The following is a 23,012-nucleotide window of genomic DNA, read 5'->3' as shown; positions in this document are numbered from 1 at the left end:
ACTATGATACACAGTAATAGGCGTTGGTGTTATTTTTGTAAAAACATAATATCATCTATGTGGCATGCATGACATATATACAAAATTTGGTGGTTTAAAGCAATATGTCCAACCTGGTGCGATTGGTTCCGTCGTGTTCTGTGTAGCCTAAAGCCACTCTGTACGAAAAGAGATATAAAGGAAAAAAAAAACTGAAAATAAGACAAAAAAATATGAGAACCTGCATTTGGATAAAACTAACTGTTCAGTATCTGTGTTCAATGTTCTGTGTTCTGCATGTTTAGTATGGAATGAAACATCCCAAATGTTGACTTGTTTTCCAAATGAATCTCAAATACACGCCCCAAATACATGCAGCATTACACACACACACACACTCTCTCTCTCTCTCTCACACACACACACACACTCGCACACACAGACACATGTATTTGCACTGTGAGGTGAAACACACTGAGGAAATTAAAACTGTGTGACTTCTGATGGATGGATTGACGAAAGATGAAGATTCTTCTTTATCTGTTTGAATTTTCTCTTTTTTTCTCTCTCTCTCTCTCTCTTCATGAAATTAAGATCTCACATTCCTCCTCCTCGTTCTCATCCTCCTGTCACACCCAAACTGCTCGGATTTACAAGCTCTCACAAAGGCGTCATCGTCCCACTGGTCACCTCCGTCCATCCGTCCGCTCTCCTCCTGCCTCTCCTCCTCTCCGACCCGGACGAGGAGGAAAACCAGGAAGACGTTTAAAGTTTGTCGTTCACCTTGTGGAATGCTTTGTGTTTGCTTTCGAGCCCAACCGATAAATCTAAACACACTCGACTCAAAACCAGAGTTTTGACAGATTTATCTTGCGGGGCTGCAACTAAGGACTGTTTCTTTGATTGAAGTTGAGTCTTGAAAATGTCAGAAATGCAGTAGAAAATTCCAGTTACTTCAGTCCATTTGTGCAAAACCCAACAACATTTATGTTGTCTGCATATTCGACAAAGTTAAAGAGCAGAAAGTCACATTTTAGGCGAACAAGAATTCAATTTAAAGAAACTTTGATACCAGTTTATTTGATTGTTCCCTTCAAAGTTTCTGTCCTGGATGTTTATTTACGTGTTTGTGTCAGTCGAGCTGATTTCCACGTCGGTGTGTGTGGTTACGCTGTGACGCGTCGGTCAACTAACAGTTACAGAAAAAGTTTGTGTTGACCCGATTTTTAAATCCGAACCCCCTCAAAAGTATTAAATTATATTCCCCCTGATGTTTTGTGTGTGAGGGTGAGTCGGCTTTGCAAGATATTGGATTGTTTCTCTTGGTAAACGTATAAAAATGACAGCGTTATCTGATGACTTTGCTTTTCTTAAAGACTGTTTGGTGTTTTTATGACCGTCACAGTGGCAACATGTAAAGCTTTGCATCAGAACGGAAATGGATGTTTGAGTTGAAGTGAATAAGGCCTGAAATCTGACAACAGGGCTGCTGACGCAATAAAAAAAAAACCAACAAAGAAGACACTGAAGTTGAGGGTGAAAACTGCTCACAATGCAGTCAAAAATCAATCGTGGTTTACTTTTTGTCCCCCCCCCCACTCTCCAGCATAGAGATCTAAATGTTGCTGTGATGGAGGTCGTAATCAGTCCTGTGCTTGTCTGATAAAGGGCTAAAAGTTTTAGCCTGAAAGGACGGGAGGTTTTGTTTTGTTATAATGAAGCTGGAGTGTCACGTCAGGAAAACTTTACTGTTTAAGTTGATTCAATCTGACTTCAAATCTGTATTTACATTTACATTCCAGCTGACGTGACGGCAGCGCCGGTCAGTCTGTGGTTCACAGATGTGACGTGTCCAAAACGTTTCTTTTACTCATTCCTGGGAAAAAAAGTCCCCAGTGTTTGATTTTACTTTAAAACCCAATGAGCTGCAACACTGTTTGAAATTAATTGGAGTGAGTTTGTCAAACTCACAACTGATTTTTCTAGTCTAATGATATTCTTCTGATAATGACGCCTCGTATTCTCGTCGTCTCCTGCCGCACTCCAATGTTCCCTGATGAGAAAAACACTGCCATGAAACTGGATTTCGCTCCATGTTGTTTCTCCGCTGGTGCAGCTTTCGCAGAGCATTCCGATTCCTCCTCGAAATCAGTTTTATCCACCTTTTTTTTTTCCACGCAGCTCAATATTTTTGAATCCGTGACCAAAATACTCAAACTCCTGACATTCCCATCAGTCGAGCAGAGACAAACTCAGTCAAACAGACGACGAGGCCTCGGTGTCTTTGGTCCTGTTCTGCAGATTCAGAGCTTCCGCTGTGATTTGTTTTTGAGCCAAAATAAAACTTCCTGTGCTTCCCTGAATGTTTGTTCGAGTGTGTGTGTGTGTGTGTGTGTGTATGTGTGTGTGTGTGTGTGTGTGTGTGTGTACTGGCTCGGTGAAGGTGCGTTTCCTCAGTGTGTGCGTCACCTGTTCCCTCGTTCGCTCTCATCGTCCTCCTGTTTGCTTCAATCTATGCAACAGAATCCTCCAGTTCGGCTCCGGTGGTCCATTTCACCTCCTTCCTCTTCCTCACACTCTCACTCCGTGCACTCGTCTCCGTCTCTACCTACTTTGCGTGTTTCAGTTGTTTGTACAGACAGAACTACGACACCTGTACACTGATGTATGTATCTGTGTGTGGATGCGTGTGTGTGTGTGTGTGTGTGTTTGCACCCCGTGTGCTCACGCACACACACGCAGACGCTCACACTGTTTTCTTTACTCTTTTGTAAGATATGATCATGTGGAATGCCTTTGGTCTTAGTGTCATGTCGTTTGAACTTAAGCTGAACAAAAAGATGATAATCAAGCAACTGAGTAAAAGTTGTTACATAAATATATATATAATATATAAATATATATAAATATATACAAATCTATATACATAAAATAAAGCCATTGGAATTTGAAATAAATCCGTGTCAGGGTGTGATTATTCTCAATGTCTTCACATGATGAGAGAAAGACATTCTGTTGTGAGATGTTGCGAGTTTTCGAGTTCGCCGAGCTTTTGAAAAGCTCTCCGAGAGCTGAGCTCCCTCCGCCCGGTCCCGGGCCAACTGCAAGCAAACTTATGGAATCATCTTAATTATATTCCTGTGCCAAGTCAGCTGAGCTGGAGCCGGCTCCACCTGGAGCTCCTCTCGCAGGTTGAAGGCCCTCGCTCTGTCATGAAGGATTAGGCCTGCCTGCCGCCCGACGGCGCTGCTGCTGCTGCTGCTGCTGGTTCCAGCTTGAAGCCGATCTCACCTCTTCCCCTTCGTTTGCTCCTGCTGTCAAATCCTCTCCTCTTTCACAGATTTGGGTAATTTACTGCAATTACAATCCATTTTAGAGGTCACATTCAAGACATTTCACTTGTAAATGTTATCAAGCTTCCATTAAGGATCAAACACTTTTAAGTAACAAGAAGTATCCGATTACTGTCACTATTACAATTTCATTGCTTCACATGGAGCAGTGTAGAGCTGCTGTCTCGCTTTTTACTTGGCTGGTTGTTAGCTTTAACATTGTCATTAGCTGTGGTCTATAGAGAAGGGAAGCTGTGTTACTATTTCACTTAACTCCTGTTTACTCGAAGAGGAACAATTAAAACATTTTGCCAATCAGATTAATCAATCACAAAAAAAAGTAATCAGTTATTTTTTTTTTTGTTTTATTTTTTTTTTGCTGAATGCTGTCTAAATATTCCAGTTGCAAAAGCGAACTGGCATTTTTTCATGAACAGTGCAGCCTCTAGAGGGCAGTATCGAGCCTTCCTGAGCTGTTGCGCTCGGTGTCCTGCAGCTGTGCGGAAAGCTGAGAATCCTCCCTCTTCCTCTGCAGAGCTCAGCTGCTCGGGTTAACACTGCCACCGTGTGGATGCAGACTGTGTTACAGCCAGAGGAAATAAAAAAAACTCACGCTTCATTTAAGCAGCTGAGAGCTGCAAACGACCTCAATAAATCACCAGTGGAAAGTAAGACAGCTCGGGTAGGAGGTCTGAGATGAGATGCGCAGCTTTTTGTTCATCTCCAGGAATCTTAAAACTTCATCAATTAGTTGGTGTCTCGAAAATGTTTTAAAATCTAAGTGTGGATGATTGATGGTCTCTTTGTAGTCGAGCTGCAGTAAGTTCTCTAACATCACCTGGGACAGCCGTGAGAGGGAAGTTTTACCAGACAGCTGTGAGATCTGCTCTGAGGTTTTGTTAGGAGGCAGGGAGGCTGAGCCAGAGATCGACATGTTGAGAGGTTCAGCAGGAGGTGAGCAGGACAGGTCTGTACATGTGCTGAGGAGAGAGGGATGAATTCAACAGAGGATGTAGAAGATGGAGCAGCCAGGCAGGAGGAGAGGAAAAGACCTCCGAGAAGATCCATGGATGTAATGAAGGACGAGGCAGTCGATAGAAAGAGATAAAGGTGGATGATCCACTGTGCAGAACATAAAATACATGAGTCCAGCAGAATTCATCATAACCCAAAGTTAAGCCAAGGCCTTCTTCTCCTTCACTTCAGTGTGAAACACTGTGGTTGGACGTCTGTATCTGTGTCAGAGTTCATCATTACGTCTGCAGTCGACCCACAGCTGTGCCGTCAGCCTCACTGCAAAGCCTTGATTCATGCGTCCAGCTCAGTGGGAAACACAACACTTTTCTATTCAACATCACACATGTGACCTGTATTTCCTATTTTATCTGCAAATGTTTCACCATGAAGTCTCAAACAGATCAAGCTGTGAGACGTGGCCGAGGCGCAGCTGCACAGAAACAGGAAGTGACTGCATCCAGAAGAGCATCGGGAGCAGGAAACCTCAAATCACGGCCGAGTATGAAGCTTCACCCTGAAGCCGAAGCAGCTGTGCAGCCTCTCCTCTCCTCTTCCACAGTGGGACACTGATTTTTGGATGAACTGCTGGAAAGACTTGGCCTGCCTCTGTTTCAGGAGGGTTTTGACCGTGACACACTCGTAGTTCATTTCCTGGACTCGTCTCGGTGTCGATGCTCCAATTTCAGCCTCCGTCCAAAGTCAAACTTATTAAGCCAAATCAGTTAAACACTCCTGCTGCTTTGTGCCCTTTTCCTGCCTCGAGTTGTCTTTAAAGTTTATCATCCATGGATCTGCTTTGATCAAGCACTTTCAAAAATGATCCGAGCCTCACCGTCCATCAACTTTCTTCCACATTATTGCAGTGTTTGATTATGATTAGTGCTTATTCATTATGGATTAAAAAAAGTAATTACCTCAAACTTAACGCGACTGATCTTTTTTGTTTCAATCATTTGTATGTTTTTGATTCTTTTGAACTGTGGTGGATCTCCAGCTTGTTGATTTTCGATGGATTAAACCTGGAAAAGAAACATTTTTTCTCTTTGATAATCTGCTGTGAAAAACATATCTAGATATATTTGGGATGACAAAAAGCAGAGAATTAAATACAAAACCTTACAGTTACCATACAGCATGGAGGAATGGGGTTTCCCTGATTGTTAGAACACTATTATGCAGCTCAGCTGAGACCTCTTATTACCTCCGCCAAGGAGGTTATGTAATCACGTCGGTTTGTTGGTTTGTTGGTTGGTTTGTTAGCAACATTACGGAAAAAGTAATGGACGGATTGCAATGAAACTTTGTGGAAAGGTGGGTCTTGGGCTAACTTAGAATCCGTTAAATTTTGGTGATGATCCGGATCACTGTCTGGATCCAAGAATTTTTTAAAGGATTCTTTATCATTGAGAGTTAGGGCAGTCTTTGACATAGTTGGGCATAACTCAACAATAAATGACAAGGGGGCTTCGCAAAAAATTACAGTGTAAGTTCTTCAATGACTCTAAGAGATATCAGCTGCTGATCCAGATCACGGAAGAATTCTGGATACCAGGATCCAGAACAGACAAGAATAGGGGGATTCCGGAGTGTCAGTCACTGTGAGGAAACACATCGAGATATGAACATGCGACAAACAGCTTTCTCCCATACATTGTTTGTGTTGGGGAGAAATAAAATGTTTTTTAGTATATATGGTGTTCTTATTGTTGTTGGTGACTGATTTGAGCTGTGGCGGAGGTCTGCGCTCTCTGAGTGCCAAATTCTAGTTTATTTCTGTAATCCCAAATATTTTGCAGTGTGGAAGGACGTAGAAGTGGGAATGGTGAATATTGTTCCCATTCAAGTGGCAGATTCAGATAAAAAGAAAAAAAATTCTAAATAATAAAAAGACAACATTACTGGGGAAAAGTAAAGATACTGATTTGACAAACCTGGAGGAAGGGATAATGATTTTTTTTCTGCCAGCATATAATTCTGAAAACACTTCCAAAACTATTTCTAGGATCTAAAACTTGAGTTGATTCAGAGAAAGCAATCTGTCTGTTCTCTTCTCTCTTTCTATCCCCTCACCCCAACCGGAATAGCAGAAAGCCGCCACCTCTGAGCCTGGTTCTGCAAAGGTTTCTTCCTGTTCAAAGAAAGTTTTTCCTTTCCACAGTCGCTTATGCTTGCTCATGTGGATCTGTTGGGTTTATTTTATTAAATATATAAGATGGAGAAGTTCACATATTCCCTAAGATTACAACAGTATAAATTCCTGGTGGATAAAATACATTAACCCCCAAAGACAAGACTTCAGTGTATGAGCATTAAGCATTCCCCACTGTTCATGTTTGCACTTTAAATACTTCACATTGTTTCATTTGACACCAGACACCGTCTAGACTGGAAACGAAACATGTTGTTTGTACTGCGGCACTCAAGGCTGTGTGAAATTGTTAAACAGCATAATTGTAATATTGTTGGTAAAATGTCTGGTTGGCAATAAAGACATAAAATAAAATAAATCAGATGTGAAAAACATACTGTGCTTTTTTTTTACATATAAAAAAAGCTTTTACTATTTCAGCAGCACTGGCTGATAAATACACTGAATGTATTCAGTTCAAGACTTGAAAATTGGTCGTGCCAACTGGATGTTTTCTGGCCTTGAATGAGTGCAACATTTGAACAATACTCTAAACTAAAGGTGTGAAACATGGAGTGTGTGAGTTAAAATCAGATGAGAAGATGAGAAGAAAAAGATAGAAGTACCTGCTGTTCCTAAATGGACCAGATAAAGAGTTTGAGCAGGTTTTGGAGGAAATTTCAACTTTCTCCTCTCTGACCCTGTTTTCCTTGAATTTCTACACGCCGCTGTCATTTACCCCTTAATGGACTGAATCAGCTCTCCTCACTCACTTCTCTCCGCCCACGAGGCTCAGACAGCAGTCGAAATTTCTCGGTGTGGGAAACCCTTCCTGGACAGGGGTCGTCAAGATGACTGCATGCCTCATTGTGACTGTGGCGGCGCCACGGCAACCGGATGCTGCGGAGTGTTGCTATTAATTGGCGTTGAGGTGGTCGTTGCAATGATGAGTCGAGCTCCAGGGGACAAACATCCCAACAGTATGGAGAAGTCTAAACCTGAACTCACAAACAGATTGTTGACGTTCAGGTTGATTCACACTCAGTGATTACTGTTGTCTTCACCTTCAACCACATTCCTCCAACAACTGGAGGGGAGAGCAGCCAGGATTGGTCCAGGAAATAGAAAACTAATAATCCCCCAACTTAATTTTGTTGTCCTTTTCAAAACATTCTGTAAAGTGTGTGTGTAAGTGTGTATCACTCCCTCGCTGAAGTTCAACAGGTGTTTTTAGGTCCACATTAACACAAATGACGAATAAAGAGGCAGGGACAAAGGTGCTGACGTTTGTTTCGTGTGTGTGTGTGCGTGAGTGTGTGTGTGTCAGAGGGCTTTATTAAAGGTCTGCAGGCTGCATCTGAAGTCATTTCAGTGTCTGATCGCTTGAAGAGCTGCAGTCGCCATCAGGGACAATGTAAGTACCTTTTTAAAAGTTATCTTTGTAGACGAATCAGTTTGTGTGTGTGTGTGTGTGTGTGTGTGTCTGTGTGTGTGTGCTTCAGTAAATGTGACAGTTTAGGTTTTTGATGCAACAAAATCACCAATGATTACTCCCAAAGTTAATGTGCTATCTAGTTATCTCTGAAAATCAGTGTTTGGGAAGATAAATGTCTAAAAATGTTTGTTAATTGGAATAATAAGAAATATAAGATCTTTTATTTTCTTAGTCCAATGTTCCATCAAATTGAAACTATTCAGTTAACTTGATCCATGTACAACAGTCACTGTTAAATATTCTGATGTCTTCCAATTTTCAGCCCCGGTACATTAAGTAAGTTTAAAAATCAGTCAGAAATTGGATTTCAAACAATATTTCAACTCCTGCCAGAGTTCTATGAGAGCGTGTGTCCCTAGAGAGCGAGCATCACCTGCATCCCGCGTTAGACTCACAATACTGTTTGAATCTGAAAGGGAAGAGTTTCTCTACACTGAATCGAAGCGACTGCAGTCGTCAAATCTGAGAGTCCTCGCCAGATAAGTAGAAGAAGTGGTTACGTTGAGATGTAGTCTGGATTTGACTCTTTATTAGATCCTTCTGCAAAATTGAAAGTTTCCAATTATCTTGGGAAACCCGATAAACCTGAACCGCAAAGAGGTGGAAGCTCAGTCTGATTGTTCTCAAGAAAAAAAAAAATCTGCTACATATGAATGTTACAGCCTACGTCTTTTTTTCGAATATTCTTCAATTCTTTATTTTAATTTTTTTTCTGAATCCTTATTTTCACCTGTTAATTAATTCAAAATCTTGAATCATTTTCATGTTTGGTTTCAATGTCGATTAAACAAATATTGGAGCTGACATGTAGTGAAAGTAAGGACTTGAATCTGAGCAGGGTTTGTTGTGTTTTTCCTGCTGATGCAGAAGATGCAGATGTCCCACAGGCCTGTGCGGTGGCTCGCTGTCATGCTACTTGTCATCTTTACAGTGTCGTGTCAGTGTCAACAGAACCAGAGGTGAGACTATCGCTGGCATATGGTAATTGTTGCCTCATATAGTGAATATTCCTGGGGAGTTTGCATGTTCTCCCTGTGCGTGCGTGGGTTTCAGGTGAGGTGGGAATTTCAGTGTATGCTGTTGACCGGTGATGGAACTGTTCGCTGACCAGGCAGCCTGCCTGCTGTGTTCTTCTTCTTCTTCTCCTCGTTCCCGCAGTCGCCGAGCTGTGACTGAACACCAGCTGATGCACGACCGAGGACGTAACATCCAGAGTCTGAAGAGGCTCATCTGGCTGTCCAGCGCCATCGAGGGGCTGCACACCGCGCAGACCCGCTCTGCAGCCTTCAGCCCATGAAGGTCCTGGACTTGGCTCTGAGTCCAGCTTTGATCCCTGCGTCCGGGGGCCCCCAGCCTGCCCGGGTCCGAAACCTCCTCAGAAACTTCTTTAATCCCTACCTGACTCGGTTGCGCAATGGAGAGCCCTAACTTTACACTGATGCACAAAAATTAGATATTGGCACATCAGAAAAGAAAAAAGTTTGTGTCTATTGTTTGTACAATGAAACACTGAAAACACAACAGCAAGTAAATCTTTTGTGACAGGTCAAGAATTATCAAAAAAAAAATGTCTCGCGATTATGAAAGACTTAAGAAGGACATCTTTTGTTTTTTGTACTTTATGTGTCATATGTTTATATGTAAAGATATAATGCTATAAAGATGTTTGTACATATTAAAGAAGGCCAAATCTGAAATTCTTGAAAGAATAAAAGGCTTATGCTGCTCAGACAAGCTGATATCAGCTCATCTCCTCCAAGGATGAGACCAGGGACACACACACCTGCCTGTCCTGAAGGGTGTGGCCAAAGGTGACCTTGCTGTGTTATAGTTATAGTATATGGCTTTTGTAATTGTGCATTTTGATGTATATTTTGACTTTGAATCATAGATAAGGAAGATGGTAAAATCACATAAATTTTTAAAGAAGCACAGAATCTCTTGATCACTACATAAATGACCTCCTGCAAATAGTTTGATTGTTTTCTTTTTTGTGTATGTTTTTACGTTGTTTTAATATTAGGACTTATATCAGACCTGGTTCCATCAGACATGTGGAGAGAAGAGCAGACGAGGATAAGTGTGCTAAAAACACTCTGTCATCACAGTTCAGGAACAAATCCACTGGCTGAACAACACAACAAATTGTACTGGAGATACAGCGAGAGAGAGAGAGAGAGAGAGAGAGAGAGAGAGAGAGAGAGAGAGAGAGAGAGAGAGAGAGAGAGAGAGAGAGAGAGAGAGAGAGAAAGAGAGAACAGCGAGAGAGAGAGAGAGAGAGACGTTGGTTATTAGTCATGAACTCAGACATCACAATATATCACCAGTTGGTGAGAGGCTGAGCTGCACACTCCACATCTTGTGTATTTGCACTGGGCAGAAAATTACTAACGGGAAACAAACGGAAAACATCTTCAATAAAATAGATTTTTTTTGTTAACTTTCAAAAGAGGTTTTGATGTTCAGTATGTGACTTCACTCTTAGTGAGCATTAGGTGCAATCCGCACCAATTCCATCTTCTCTCTGTGCAGTTTCATTAACTTCAGGGTTGCAGGGAGCTGGAGCAGATCCCAGCTCATGTGTAAAGGATTATAGCTCCACCTTGGACAGGTCGGCTCCAGCCCATCACAAGGTAAACAGGACACAGTGTCACACCTACAGTCACCACTTGTGTCAAATGTATGTTTTTTGGATGGTGAGAAGAAATATGCAAACTGTCCTGGACTGAAAACATTTCCACCATGAGACCAGGGTGCTAAGCATCAAACAACTACATTATACACTTAAACACTTGGTGAAATGTTTGCACTGATTAAAAATTATGATTGATTAATGTAAATTTAATTAGAAATGTCAATTTTTGGGTTTGCATCTTTTGTTAAAATCTCACAGCTATACTGCACAACTGAAAAGGTTTTTTCCTTCTAAATACTATCAGGATTGATTTCACTTTAGACAACACTTTTCCACTGCTTGATCAGTGTTACTCACATTCACACAGCACTGGAGGTGGCTGTCACGCAAGGCACTCAATCCAACCATTGGGAGCAGTTTGGGGTTCAGTGACTTGCTCAAGGGCACATTGATGTGCGGACAGGGGGAGATAGGAAATCAAACCTGCAACCGACAGAGCCACAGCCTCAAGAAATCAGAATCATTCGCTGGCCATTGTCAAGTTCCTCACAGGTCTGTCCCTGGATATGAATTATTGACATTGTGTTAAAAAAATGTTCTCGTTAATCCAATATACGGAAATATTTTCTATTCGCTGATGATACAGATTTATTTACCTTACTAGAGTGACATGTCACAAAGGTGAATGGCAAAAAATAAAAATAAATTGTTTGACATGGTTTACATGTCATATTAAAGTTTGAAAAAAAAAAACTTGACTAAATCTGAAATTCCAATTTTTTTTAGGCGGTTTTGCACCATGAATCCAAGGCATTGAAAAAACTCGTCGGGTGGCTGAGCTGTCTGCCTGACAGAACACACTCAGGGGAATTTCCCCCCACTGTGGATGAAGCCACGCGAGATTTCCGTGATGGCTAACGATACCTAGCCTTCTGCGTGAACCTCAGTGACACCGGTCGTGGTGGTCCACCTACAGGTGCGGATATCTCAGGTCAAATCTGACGGCTCGCAGAGACGCGCCGCCTGTCAGCTGGAAGTGCAGCCACCGCCCCTCGGACCGTCCGCGGCGCTCGTCCTCTCACCGGCCAGGTCAGTCAGCGTTCACGTCCCATCATCTCCGCAGCTTTTTACCCGTCCCCGGGCTAGCATGTCAGGCTAGCGGCGGCTAGCTGCCGTCACTACGGGGGGGGTGAGGTGTCACAACCGAAGAAGCTTCTAATCCCGGTGTTTTTCTAAGATCTCTGTAACTGTGGGAGATGCATTTGTTGGCATTGCCTTGCTGACACATGTCTTCCGTGGCTGCTCGGCGCGCTGTTGCTACACAAGCTAACAGTGAAACTGATGGGAATTCCGCTAGTAGCCAGTTAGCATTAGCAGTCCGCCGGAGTCAGGTTGGTTGCCTGCTTCTGACAGTCACAGTTTATAGTTTATCAAATCACAGACGCATTTATGAGTGGGTTCATCCCGCTGTTTGTGATTGTTCCAGAGGTATCATTGAGCTGATAAACTCAGCGGGCGCTGATGTCTGTCAGCAGTGTTTCTGACTGGTGTTTCGGGCTGACTGGCTTCCCTGTGAACTGGTGACCGCCCGTCGTTGCTGCTGCTCGTAACAGTTGATATCAAAAAGAGACGCGCAGAAGGCGCGACTCTTCGAAACTTTATTGTAAATGCGGCTAAACGGAGTTCTCCTCCACAGCTGCGTATTTCTGTCTGGTTTACTAGCAGTAGCAACAGAAGCTACGTCAAGCTGGTCACCGGTTAGCCAGGAAACCAGCTAATCTGAAACACCGGTCGTTACATGTCACAGACTCCAGATCTTTCTGTTTGGATCATTTCGGAGGTAAACTCCATTCAGACGAACTCAGGTATCGCGGGCAGTCCACACGTCTACTGGAAAACACCTCATTTAAACCGTGTTGTGCTTCACTTTGAGGTTAAATATCTCTCCAATCGTATAGGAAACGTAGTCAAACGATTTTCTACATGTATTCACAGTGCATGACTTATTCTTGGATATATTGATGCATCTTATGATGAGATGTTTATTATAAATATGTAATTTTACACATACCCAAGTGTGTCCAACACAAGCCTTCTACATGACAAATTGATTCAATCCCATGAGTGTGAAGTATGAGAGAGGAGCAGATCCTTTTACATCTGTTGACTCTATTTCACTCTGTAGTCACTTTGTAATCTATATATCTTTGTCGTGTTTTTGTCAATTTGCAACAAAAGAATGTTTTGTGTCATTTGATCAACATTTTGTGTAATTCATAGAGCTGCAACTGCTGTTTTGTTTCTCATTGCAATCCATGACATGCATTCGTCGCTATGTGTCTGTTTTTCTACTATTTTCATAGTTTCCTCATGGTATCTTATATTCACTAAGGCACCCTGAGATTATTTCTTTTCTTTTTCCGCACCAGTCACTTTTTCAATTCCAGGAGCATCTCTGTCATGATGGACTATATCCTAACTTTTGACTAAGAGTTTTCAGACATCTTGTTACAGAACATTTTGCTGGTAAATCTGTTTCCTCGCAGTTCTTTGGTGTTGTTCATATAAAGTTATGATGTGCTTCTTAGTGGTGATTTGTTGTCTCTTGATGTAATCCTGTGTCCTCCTGTCACCGTTTTAACCTACATTTTTGTCCTCGTGGTAGTGTTGTGATTTTCTGTGGTTATCTGGTGTGTTTTTATGTCACTTGGAGGCCCTCTGACCCATGGAGAGCCTTGACTTGTGGCCCCTGGGTTTATTTTGCGTGTTTAAACCTGTTTTGCAGCACAGCACTGCTCCTTGAATAATACACATAACATTCATCATCCTAAGGTAGCTTTTCTAATGTTTACAGTGCATGTTTGTGGTAGGATTTGGAAGTGACAATTCAACCAGCATTGACAAAATATTGTTTTTTTTTTATTGCCAACAGAAGTAGTTGAACATGGACAAGAAGTGCTTCACAGTTTTGTGTAGACACTCATTTTTCAAACTTAAAGCCACATTTTCACTCAAAACTTCTGTCCAGATATTTTTCTTTCATGGTTTTTAAGTTCACCAGCTTACATGTGCTGTGTTGATAACTGACACTCGTGATTGGTGGAATCATACGTCCCTCAGTGTACTTTGGAAAGGCTAAATGTTTCGGAAATCTACTGAAACTTTAGATAAGCTCCACCAGGAGCTAATTCTAAAACTGAAGATATCTGTGATTATTACAGTGTGTATTTTAAATAGTTTTCTGCAATTTAATGCAAATGTTTTGATACTTTGAGTTTGCTTAATACAATAAAAGCAGTTGTTTTTTCTTCACTTATAGGATTTGAAATTGGAAAACTGTCATTAACAGTTTTATATGAAATGATAACATTTTCAAGATAAAAAAAAATGGAAATGGAGACAAATGTTGGTTTTCTCAGAAGTGAATTCTTTTATTGTAAGTTGTTCCTAAAAGTTTTCTCAAAATGATTGAATCTGGAAACAACCCTTTTGAAATTCAAAATAAATGAGAAAATAAATTAGCCGTGCTTATGCATGCAAATGCCTACATGTGCCGTAGCATGCATGCATGTAGTATTGCAACATTAAATAAAGAATTAAGTCCGTCGTTTGGTTTGGAAGCTGCTCAGGAACCGATTCCTTTAAAACCAGGAACCTTTAGAAAAGCCAAATTGAACTGTAATCATTATTAGCAGGTTGGTGAATGTGTGTTTCTGCAGCAGGTCTAATGATGGTTGGTGCCTTGGTTCTTCTCAGGAACCATCCAGCCACGTCCAGCCCCACTGTGGATCTTTAGCCCCGCAGGCAGGACAGTGGCAGAGGCAGAGCCGGACCCATCGGGGAATCGTCCAGCAGGCAGCGGGGCTCCATGAGCGCAACGGGGCAGCAGCAAGGGGGGGCCCTGCGTTCTCGCCGAGGCCTTGTCCGGGACAAGGACCCTGGGCAGGGCATGGGCATGGAGGCGGCCTGCTGGCTGGCCCCCGGAGTGCTGCGCAGGCTGATCGAGCTGCCCTCGCCCCCCCTGTCCCGACACCAGCTCAAGAGACTGGAGGAGCACAGGTGACAGCTACTGCTACTGTGATGTCTGGAAACTCGGAGTGTGTGGTTTTGGAATAGGAGAGTACGACCGTGCCCAGGGGTTAAGCTGTCTGACATAGACGGGTTCAGTGTGTGTGTTTGGTAGATTACGCAACGTGGCTTTCTGACGTTGAGATTTTTTTTTCTCCTTTTGAAGTCCTCAAAGTTGCAATCAGAGCAGATGCGAGTGAAGTTTCTATCAGTCTGAACGAAGCTGTTTTCAGTTGTGTTTTTATTTTCAATCAAATTAAAAATCAAATAGGGAGTTGTTTTTCTGCAGTTAAAAAAACACTCAGAGGTTGAAAATAGATATAGAAACTTAAACAGCATCAAGAATTTGTTCGTCGTGCACATTTACAGTCAGCTGCAGGATACATGACTTTAAAAGGCTGCTCTGTGTTTGGTCTGTGCTGCGTTCAGGCGTCACTCAGACCTCAGAGGAGCTCCGACCTGCTGTTTTAACCACGGTTCAGAAGGCGGGGCTCACACCTCCACAAATTCATCTCAGTGATCAACAAATCCCACCAGACATGCATTTAATTTATCCAATCTGACGTTTTACATGTTTTGAATCCCCTTTCATATGGATTTCAGTTTTTTTTTTCTTTTTTATATGCATTTGATCTTGATATGTAAAGAAGGAGAACTCTGATCTGATTTTAAATTAATAGAAAGCTTCATTTCTAAATGCTCAGTGTTCACAAAATCAGACATTTCAGCTTTGATGTTTTTTCTCAGCTCAAACCTCATCAATAGATTCAATCAGTGGCCGTGTTGGATAACTGTGTACAGTTCTTTTTGTGTGGTTTTTTTTTTACATTTTTTCAGTTATGGTTACAAAAACAACACTGTTCTTACAGCACTGATGATGTTTTGTTGGACTGACGACAGCTGATGTTGTTGAACTTAAGGACAAAATCTATATTTTTAAGCTGTGAATTATTGAGTCGTGTTATTTTGATGGTGTGAACCTGCTGGGATGTTTGTCTGTTTTCAGTGAAGAATTGAGTGTGTGAGGCTGATATGTTTTCCAGAACAGTTCCTCAGCGGCGTGTGTCTGTCCTCACAGGTACAGCAGCGCCGGACGCTCCCTCCTGGAGCCTCTGATGCAGCGGTACTGGGAGTGGCTGGTGGGACGGGTCCCCGCCTGGATCGCCCCCAACCTCATCACCATCATTGGCCTGGCCACCAACGTCTTCACCACCCTCGTGCTCGTGTACTACTGCCCGACCGCCACCGAACAGGTCCGCTTTGATGTGGAACAGAAAAAAAAAAAAAGACAGATTTAAGTGCTGAAAATCTTCTCTGCAGCTCAGAAGGTTTACATTTAATTGATGAGAGGAATAATAAGTGATCAGCAGAATGTTATTTAATAAAACAAAACAAAAAAAACATATTTTATCACTCTGCTCTGGAGTTCCTCCTCCTGAACTGTCTGTTGTACGTGCTGAGTGTGTGAGGTGTCTCTGAGGTTTTTGAGGTCGAGCTGGGTTAATGGTGGTGAACTGAGGCGACCAGAGTTTCAGCCGCGGCGGTAAACATCCCAGCTTCACTGGAATATCCACATGCCTCACAGTCAAGTTTTCTCTTTCACCCACCTTCTGCCTTGTGACGCTAAAACATGTGGAACATGTTTGAGCTTATGATAACACTTTCCAGGAACTCGATAAACCCGAGTTCTCCGATTGTAAAAGCTCAGTAATGATCAGGCTGTCAGCTGCACATTAACTAGTCAATTACCTTTTTGTGCTTTGTTAAAAAAGCTTTTCATGTGGATGTGCTTCAGGCTCCTCTCTGGGCGTACCTGCTGTGTGCCGTGGGCCTCTTCATCTACCAGTCGCTGGACGCCATTGACGGGAAGCAGGCCAGACGCACCAACAGCAGCTCCCCGCTGGGCGAGCTGTTCGACCACGGGTGTGACTCTCTCTCCACCGGTCAGTTTGGCTCCGACTCCACTCCGCCGTGCGCCGGTGAACCCGAAGCCCCTCCGTTAACGCCGCCCGTGTCCGTCTGTCTCTGCAGTGTTTGTGGTGTTGGGAACCAGCATAGCAGTGCAGCTGGGCACCAACCCAGACTGGATGTTCTTCTGCTGCTTCGCCGGGATGTTTATGTTTTTGCGCCCACTGGCAGACATACGTGTCGGGAACGCTGAGATTTGGCATGTGAGTCTTTGAAAACTGCTTGGTTTTTTTTTTTCGCCAAGGGAGTCTATCTTCATTTCTTTGTCTTGTCTGTTACTTGCAGTCATTAAGGGACACAAACAGCAGGTCTGAACATGTGCTCTTGAATACTTATCACGCACTTGAGATTATTTCCTTCACTCTGAGAGCGAAACACTTCCTCCTAATGAAGCCGTTTTCAGTCATTCTCCCAGAGAGCCACTTGGCTGAATGAAGTTGTTCCCATTGATGTAGTATGTCTGGGACACTTTCCAGAACTCCCTTTGCTTTTGACCTATATGTACGATCTCACCCAGAAATGATAGATCAGACGTCTGCAGTTAAGCTCTCGTCTCACATAAGTACCACTTTTATGAGGGAACGTACTGAAGCATGTTGCATTAGATGTGGAGGAAATAGGACAAAACTGAAACATTGTAAACTTTGTTCCAGTGTTTTTTTGGCAGCCTATTTTGATTTAGTTTTAGTCTTAGTCTTTTGGACGAAATGCTCATTAGTTTTAGTCACATTTTAGTCATTTCTACACTTCATAGTCTTAGTCGACGAAAACCAAATGGGTTTTAGTCCAGTTTTAGTCATTAAAAAAGGCTTAAACACATTACATGAGAAAAAAAGGGAATTTTAAACCAAACAAACATCATAAAATATACTTAAATGGCACAAAACCAACATAACACATCGATGCCTTTTGAATATTAAATAATAAACCGGACTAGTTTGGTACTTTACAACTTCAATGCAGTGCTTATATGAGCTCTGCCAGACAGAATGAGAGGACTAATAGGAGTTTTGCTGATGCTTTCAGGCTATTTTTCTAATGTCCATACTGATATAAAGGCTGAGATCTTTTATTAAAACTGGTCTGTTATGTTTCTGTGTCACTGATTTGAACTGGTAAGAGTAACTGCCTGTTATTACTTTTGGAGGAGCGATAAAACTGATATTAAGATGGTTATTAGGAAAATACTACCATTAAAACAACTGAAATAAACAAAATTAATTCCTTGGGTACTCTTGATGTTATGAAACACTTTGAAGTCTTCAAAACTGAGGCAAACCTAACTTGAGTTTGATAAACTTTGTAAGTATTCCTTACATGAATTTTCTCTATACAAATTTTAAGCAAAAGTGAAAATACATGTCTTCAAAATAAGACAACACCTGAATTATTCTTAAAAAAGAAAAGAAAAAGTAAAGATTTATTAGGTACTTGGGGGGGGAAAAAATCTCCACTAATCAACGGTGGGCTCCTATTGCAGTTTCACAGTAAGAACAAACAGTCAAACAGTTGGATTAGATCCTCCGTCTCCCTACGAGGCGTTCTGTTTTATTTTCTGCTGGATTATGATTGAAGTACATCCATAAATCACTACGTGTTTTCCTCCCGCTGAGCCTCTGTTCGGAAGGTGCTGCCACGCCCTCCAGTGCGCCGGTGCATAAGGTGCAGGCGTGGTCAAACAACGACAGGAAGCAGCTCGTGAATTGCTGATATTTTCAGAGTAAAGCAGCCGGTCTGCGTGAACAAGCTGGGAGAATCGCATTTGTTTTAATTTATTTTGAAAGTCAAAATACTGACATTTTCGTCTCATCTCGTTAACGAAAACAACAGCTACGTCTCGTCACATTTCCGTCTTTAAAGAGATATTTATAGCTCGTCACGTCTCGTTTTAGCCACGGGAAAATATTTTTGTTGTCGTCATCGTTAACGAAAACAACACTGCTTTGTTCCAGTAACTTTTATATCCGAGCTGTTCCGTAAGTTTAGATGATAAAATTATTCATGTTCTAAAGATGTTATTAACCCACATTCTTAAATACTGTAAATACTGGACGTAGGAGAACCGGCAGTGAGCAGGAAACCATTATAGGTCCTGTTGAGGGCTACAGAGGAACAACCAGGACGTGAACAAGAAAACATGACTATGCTGCCTGTGTTGATACAAAGGTTTCAGAGCGTGGTCATAAATACAAAGTGATTACAAACTAATAAGATTCAAAAGAGTGAGCGTGTTCAGAGATTCTCTGAATGTCCTTCTTCACTGTACCACATAATCCAAACTGTGAACAATTCACTCGTCCATCACCGGGAAAACCCACACATGCGCAGGAGAACATGCAAACTCCACACAAGAAAGGTCCTGCGATGGTATCCGCCACACCACCTCATGGCCAAACACGTCTTTAAGAGACCATACTGAAAAAGTAAAAGAGGCATGAGGAAAATACTCCCATCTTTGAATTTTTTCATGAACAAAGTGTTTTAAAGCCATTCAGACGTGGAAGCGACCATCAGAGTGTGAGACGTTTAATTTGATGTCGGTTGTTTTCTTTTGCGGGAGAGTGGCAGTAAATGTGGATGTGTTCTGTGTGTAGATTTGACATAACAGAGGTGCAGCTCTGTCTAGCAGGATTACAGACTCTCACAGCCTCTGTGGGTCCCTGGCTGTGGAACGTGATGGTAAACCTCCTGGCTGCTGCCTGCATGGCTCGCTGCCGCCTGCCTCCACAGACGCTGCTGACTTGCATGGAGTATTCGCTGGATTTGGTGCAAACTGCAGATTAAAGCACGGCTCCGTCATATAAAGGCAACTCGGCGTTCTCCAAACTACATGTGATTTTCCCACATTCAGACCTGAGGCTCCATTTTCATGTGTTTCTTTGAGAAGAACTGCAACACTTGTGTGTTTTCCCCACCACGTCACGATGTGTTCAATTAGGAACTGGCCTTAAAAAATGCTGCTGCCATTAATAATAGTTCCCATTCTCAATTGGCTGTGAACAGGGGAAGCACAGACGCCTCACTGGAGCCGTTAATGGGTTAAAGTGGGTTTTTTTTGAGTTTGGTTTTGCTGTGGCGAGCGCCTTCATCTGCAAACAGCTGACTGATTTATGCCTAGGTTGTCCACACGTACACACACACACACACACACACACACCACAAAACTTTCACTCACAGAAGTTCAGGTTCACTCTGAGATGCAGCGATTCAGTTTTCATGTTTTTGACCTCACGTGACTGACACTGGCGGGTTTTATTGACGGAGCCTGTGAACTGCAAAGTCGAGCAGCTCTTCTTTTGACTCATTGACCTCCAAACGTGCGCCTGCGTGACGCCGAAGCTGCTCCATGCGCAGCAGTGTGTGGTGTCGGCGCTGTGCTGTGGAGGGAGGCTGCAGGATGACTGTGTGCTGGTTCGTCACTAATCCTCACTGTCAACTCTCTGCTTTCTCCTCCCACTCAGCATTGATGTGACTGAGGTGCAAATCTTCATTATAATCATGTATTTGCTGGCCGCCGTGGGAGGATCGGCTTTTTGGCAGTCACTGGTAATTCAGCTCGGTTTTAATTCCTGCAGATAAACATCAAGCAAGAATGATGCCATGATTATGCAATGCTGTTTATTGTGGTGGTTTTAATGTAATTGTGAGGGCGTTTCTCCTGTTTGGTTTAATCAATTAACTGTAATAGTTTTTAGAGACTTGTAACAGTGTCAGCCCCGACTAACATTACTCATGATGCTGCATATGAAAGTGAACGTTTTGCCCAGAATTAGTAGGATTAATCTGATCTGACTCCTTTGTGTTTTCTTCTTTAAATTCATTATGTTTATCTCTTGATTTTCAGATTCCGATCCTAAACATCCAGATGAAAATGGTTCCCGCCATCTGCACTTTTTTAGGAGCCATCTTTTCCTGCACCAATTACTTTAGAGTTATTTTCACAGGCGGCGTGGGCAAAAACGGATCCACAATAGCAGTAAGTCTGAAAGCTGGTTTCAGGGACATGTGGTGAGAAAGAGGTCAAGACGTTTAGAGAAATGGAGGAAAGATGGATGGATGGAACAGAGATGACGGATGTACCGTATTTGACAAAGCTTGTTGGATGGATGGCATAGCAGAGGAGAAGCTTTGAAGGAAAGAAGAAATGTACTAAATAAATTTGTTTGCCTTGCCTTTCATCAGAGTGAACTTAAGCGTCTGATCTGATCGAAAGCAGTGTTGTCATTAACTGTGTCTCGGTCCTTCTTTCAAAGGGAACCAGCGTCCTCTCCCCAGTCCTTCATATTGGTTCAGTCATCATTTTGGCCATGATGATATACAAAAAGTCTGCAGTCCAGCTCTTCGAGAAACATCCATGTCTTTATATCCTGGCGTTCGGCTTCGTCTCGGCCAAAATCACCAATAAATTAGTTGTAAGTTGGACGTTTTTTTTTTTTTTATATTTTTAGTTTTTCCTGGAATGATGATGTGCTTTTTGTTTTTATTGTTTCTGCTGCTGCTTCGTCCTGAATCTTCATGACCAAATTACAGAATGTTAGTGTCACAAGTTCTCCTGAACTTGGACTGTAAACAGAAACTGAAAACAGTTTTCACAGCCCCAGCTTGTTCAGGTGTAATAGTGAGGGTTAAAAAAGAGAAAATATTTTTATATGTTCAGATTTTTTTTGTGATCGTTAATTGAGATAAAATAATTGTTTTGGTGCTTCATATATTTCCATTTCTGTAAGAAATTTGCTCACCTTCATCCTGACTGGCTTTCTTGAGCTTTTTAATGGAGTTCAACCACAGCCTGATAAAATATCATACGGAAAACACTGTTGAGGTCTGAAATATTCATGAATATAATAAATGCAAAATAGAACAACAAAAACAAAGTACGTCCTGCGTCAGAGAGAGGTGACACTGGTGTTTCCAGCTACGCCTGGTAATGAACCTCAGCTTCACTATTCAGTCCTCACTTGAACTTCACACAACTTCTCAGTCATTTCACTCTTTCAGGTGATTTTCTTGTTCTGCAGAGATCGTCTGATAAAGTGTGTGTTGGTTTGTCTGTCCTCAGGTAGCACATATGACAAAAAGTGAGATGCATCTCCACGATTTAGCCTTCCTGGGGCCAGGACTCCTCTTCCTGGATCAGTATTTCAATAGTTTTATTGACGAGTACCTGGTACTCTGGATTGCACTGGTGAGTACAGCTTTGAGACAAATGTCCACATCATGTTTTCACATGTCAAGACAGGAAACGATCAGGGCTCCCTCGACAGCAGTTAGCCGAGTTCTCACTGTACTGTGTGAGTGTAAAAAGTGTAAATCCAATGTTTTGGAGGACTGTTTGAGACACTGTGTGAGACTCTCTGCTGTTAATGTTAATAGTTTGTCCTCAACCTGAAAATACCGAACAGCAGTCGTTCCCAGCAGCTGCTTTCAGCTGTAATTGCAGTGATCGCTAATTTTCTAGTGTTGTGAAGGAACGAAGCCTTTTTCCTTCAAATCTATAAAATGACATAGACATGTCAATCTTCATGTGTAAAACTGTTTTTTTATTCTGATATTACCACCTGAAATTATATAGAAAATGAACAAATATAGCAGTTTTATTGGTAGAGTGAAGTCAAACTGAAGAACAAAATTAACTGTTAGTTGAACTGATCTAAATGTGAAGCAGAACAGTGATTTTCAGTCTAAACTATGATTATTAACATTTAATTTTACTTGTCGGTTTTTATCTTTGACAGACTGTCAAGTTTCTGTTTCCTTGTCAAACGAAGTGATGTGACGTTTCTTTTGTTGCATTTTGTTTCTTCCCCTCTTTTTCCCCGCAGATCATTTCCTTCTTTGACTTGGTGCGTTACTGTGTCAGTGTTTGCAACCAGATTGCCTGCCACCTTCACATTTTCGTTTTCAAAATCAAGCCTTGCTCAGTGCTCAGCGCCGCTCCTCACTGAGGACACGCCGGCCGCTACTGACTCTGCCTCTTCCCGTTAGTCGCACTCATCTTTTCTTCCCTCTGAATTCCACGTAGAGAAGCAGGGGTGTGGGGGAGCGGTGGTGTAAAGTATGTGCTTCTGCCAACTGAATGTGAGGACAAATAATATATAAAGATACTGGAATATTACCGTCATTGTTTCCTTTTCCACCTGTGCAGAATTGAATTTGTACCAGTTTCCATTTTCTGCCCCGGTCATCAGAAAAACGTCGCACAGACGAATCTTTCAGGAGAGTACAGGTGCTACTCGGTGTGTACGCAGAGAGAAACATGAGTGTGTTTTAATTGTTTATGTGCAACGGAAGAAAAACAAAATGTATAGAAGATAAATCAAACTCTTTGCTTTTCATGATTATAATTTCTTTTGTAATATTTGCATAACTTGACCTTTTTGCTATTGTAAA

General features: G+C 42.1%; 1 protein-coding gene and 1 long non-coding RNA gene across 2 annotated transcripts; one reads left to right on the top strand and one right to left on the bottom strand.

Annotated features, from left to right (window-relative positions):
* Nucleotides 1–173: 173 nt before the first annotated feature.
* Nucleotides 174–19,783, bottom strand: LOC115388071 (uncharacterized). The gene is made up of 3 exons (XR_003931447.1): nucleotides 19,756–19,783; nucleotides 18,000–18,004; nucleotides 174–376 (listed from the first exon to the last, which is right to left on the bottom strand). It is a non-coding gene; the product is annotated as an uncharacterized LOC115388071 (long non-coding RNA).
* LOC115388021 (choline/ethanolaminephosphotransferase 1-like) lies at nucleotides 11,508–22,718 on the top strand. The gene is given in 11 exon segments (XM_030090949.1): nucleotides 11,508–11,675; nucleotides 14,343–14,645; nucleotides 15,733–15,907; nucleotides 16,450–16,597; nucleotides 16,686–16,776; nucleotides 16,778–16,825; nucleotides 20,084–20,168; nucleotides 20,467–20,598; nucleotides 20,876–21,034; nucleotides 21,682–21,807; nucleotides 22,445–22,718. Coding segments are annotated over 10 exon segments (1,278 nt in total). The 5' UTR covers nucleotides 11,508–11,675; nucleotides 14,343–14,454; the 3' UTR covers nucleotides 22,568–22,718.
* Nucleotides 22,719–23,012: the final 294 nt, after the last annotated feature.

This window comes from Salarias fasciatus, chromosome 5 (genome assembly GCF_902148845.1).
Source record: "Salarias fasciatus chromosome 5, fSalaFa1.1, whole genome shotgun sequence".
NCBI classification, from domain to species: Eukaryota; Metazoa; Chordata; class Actinopteri; order Blenniiformes; family Blenniidae; genus Salarias; species Salarias fasciatus.
Note: the sequence above shows the minus strand (reverse complement) of the source record. Positions and strands in the feature narration are given on the sequence as shown.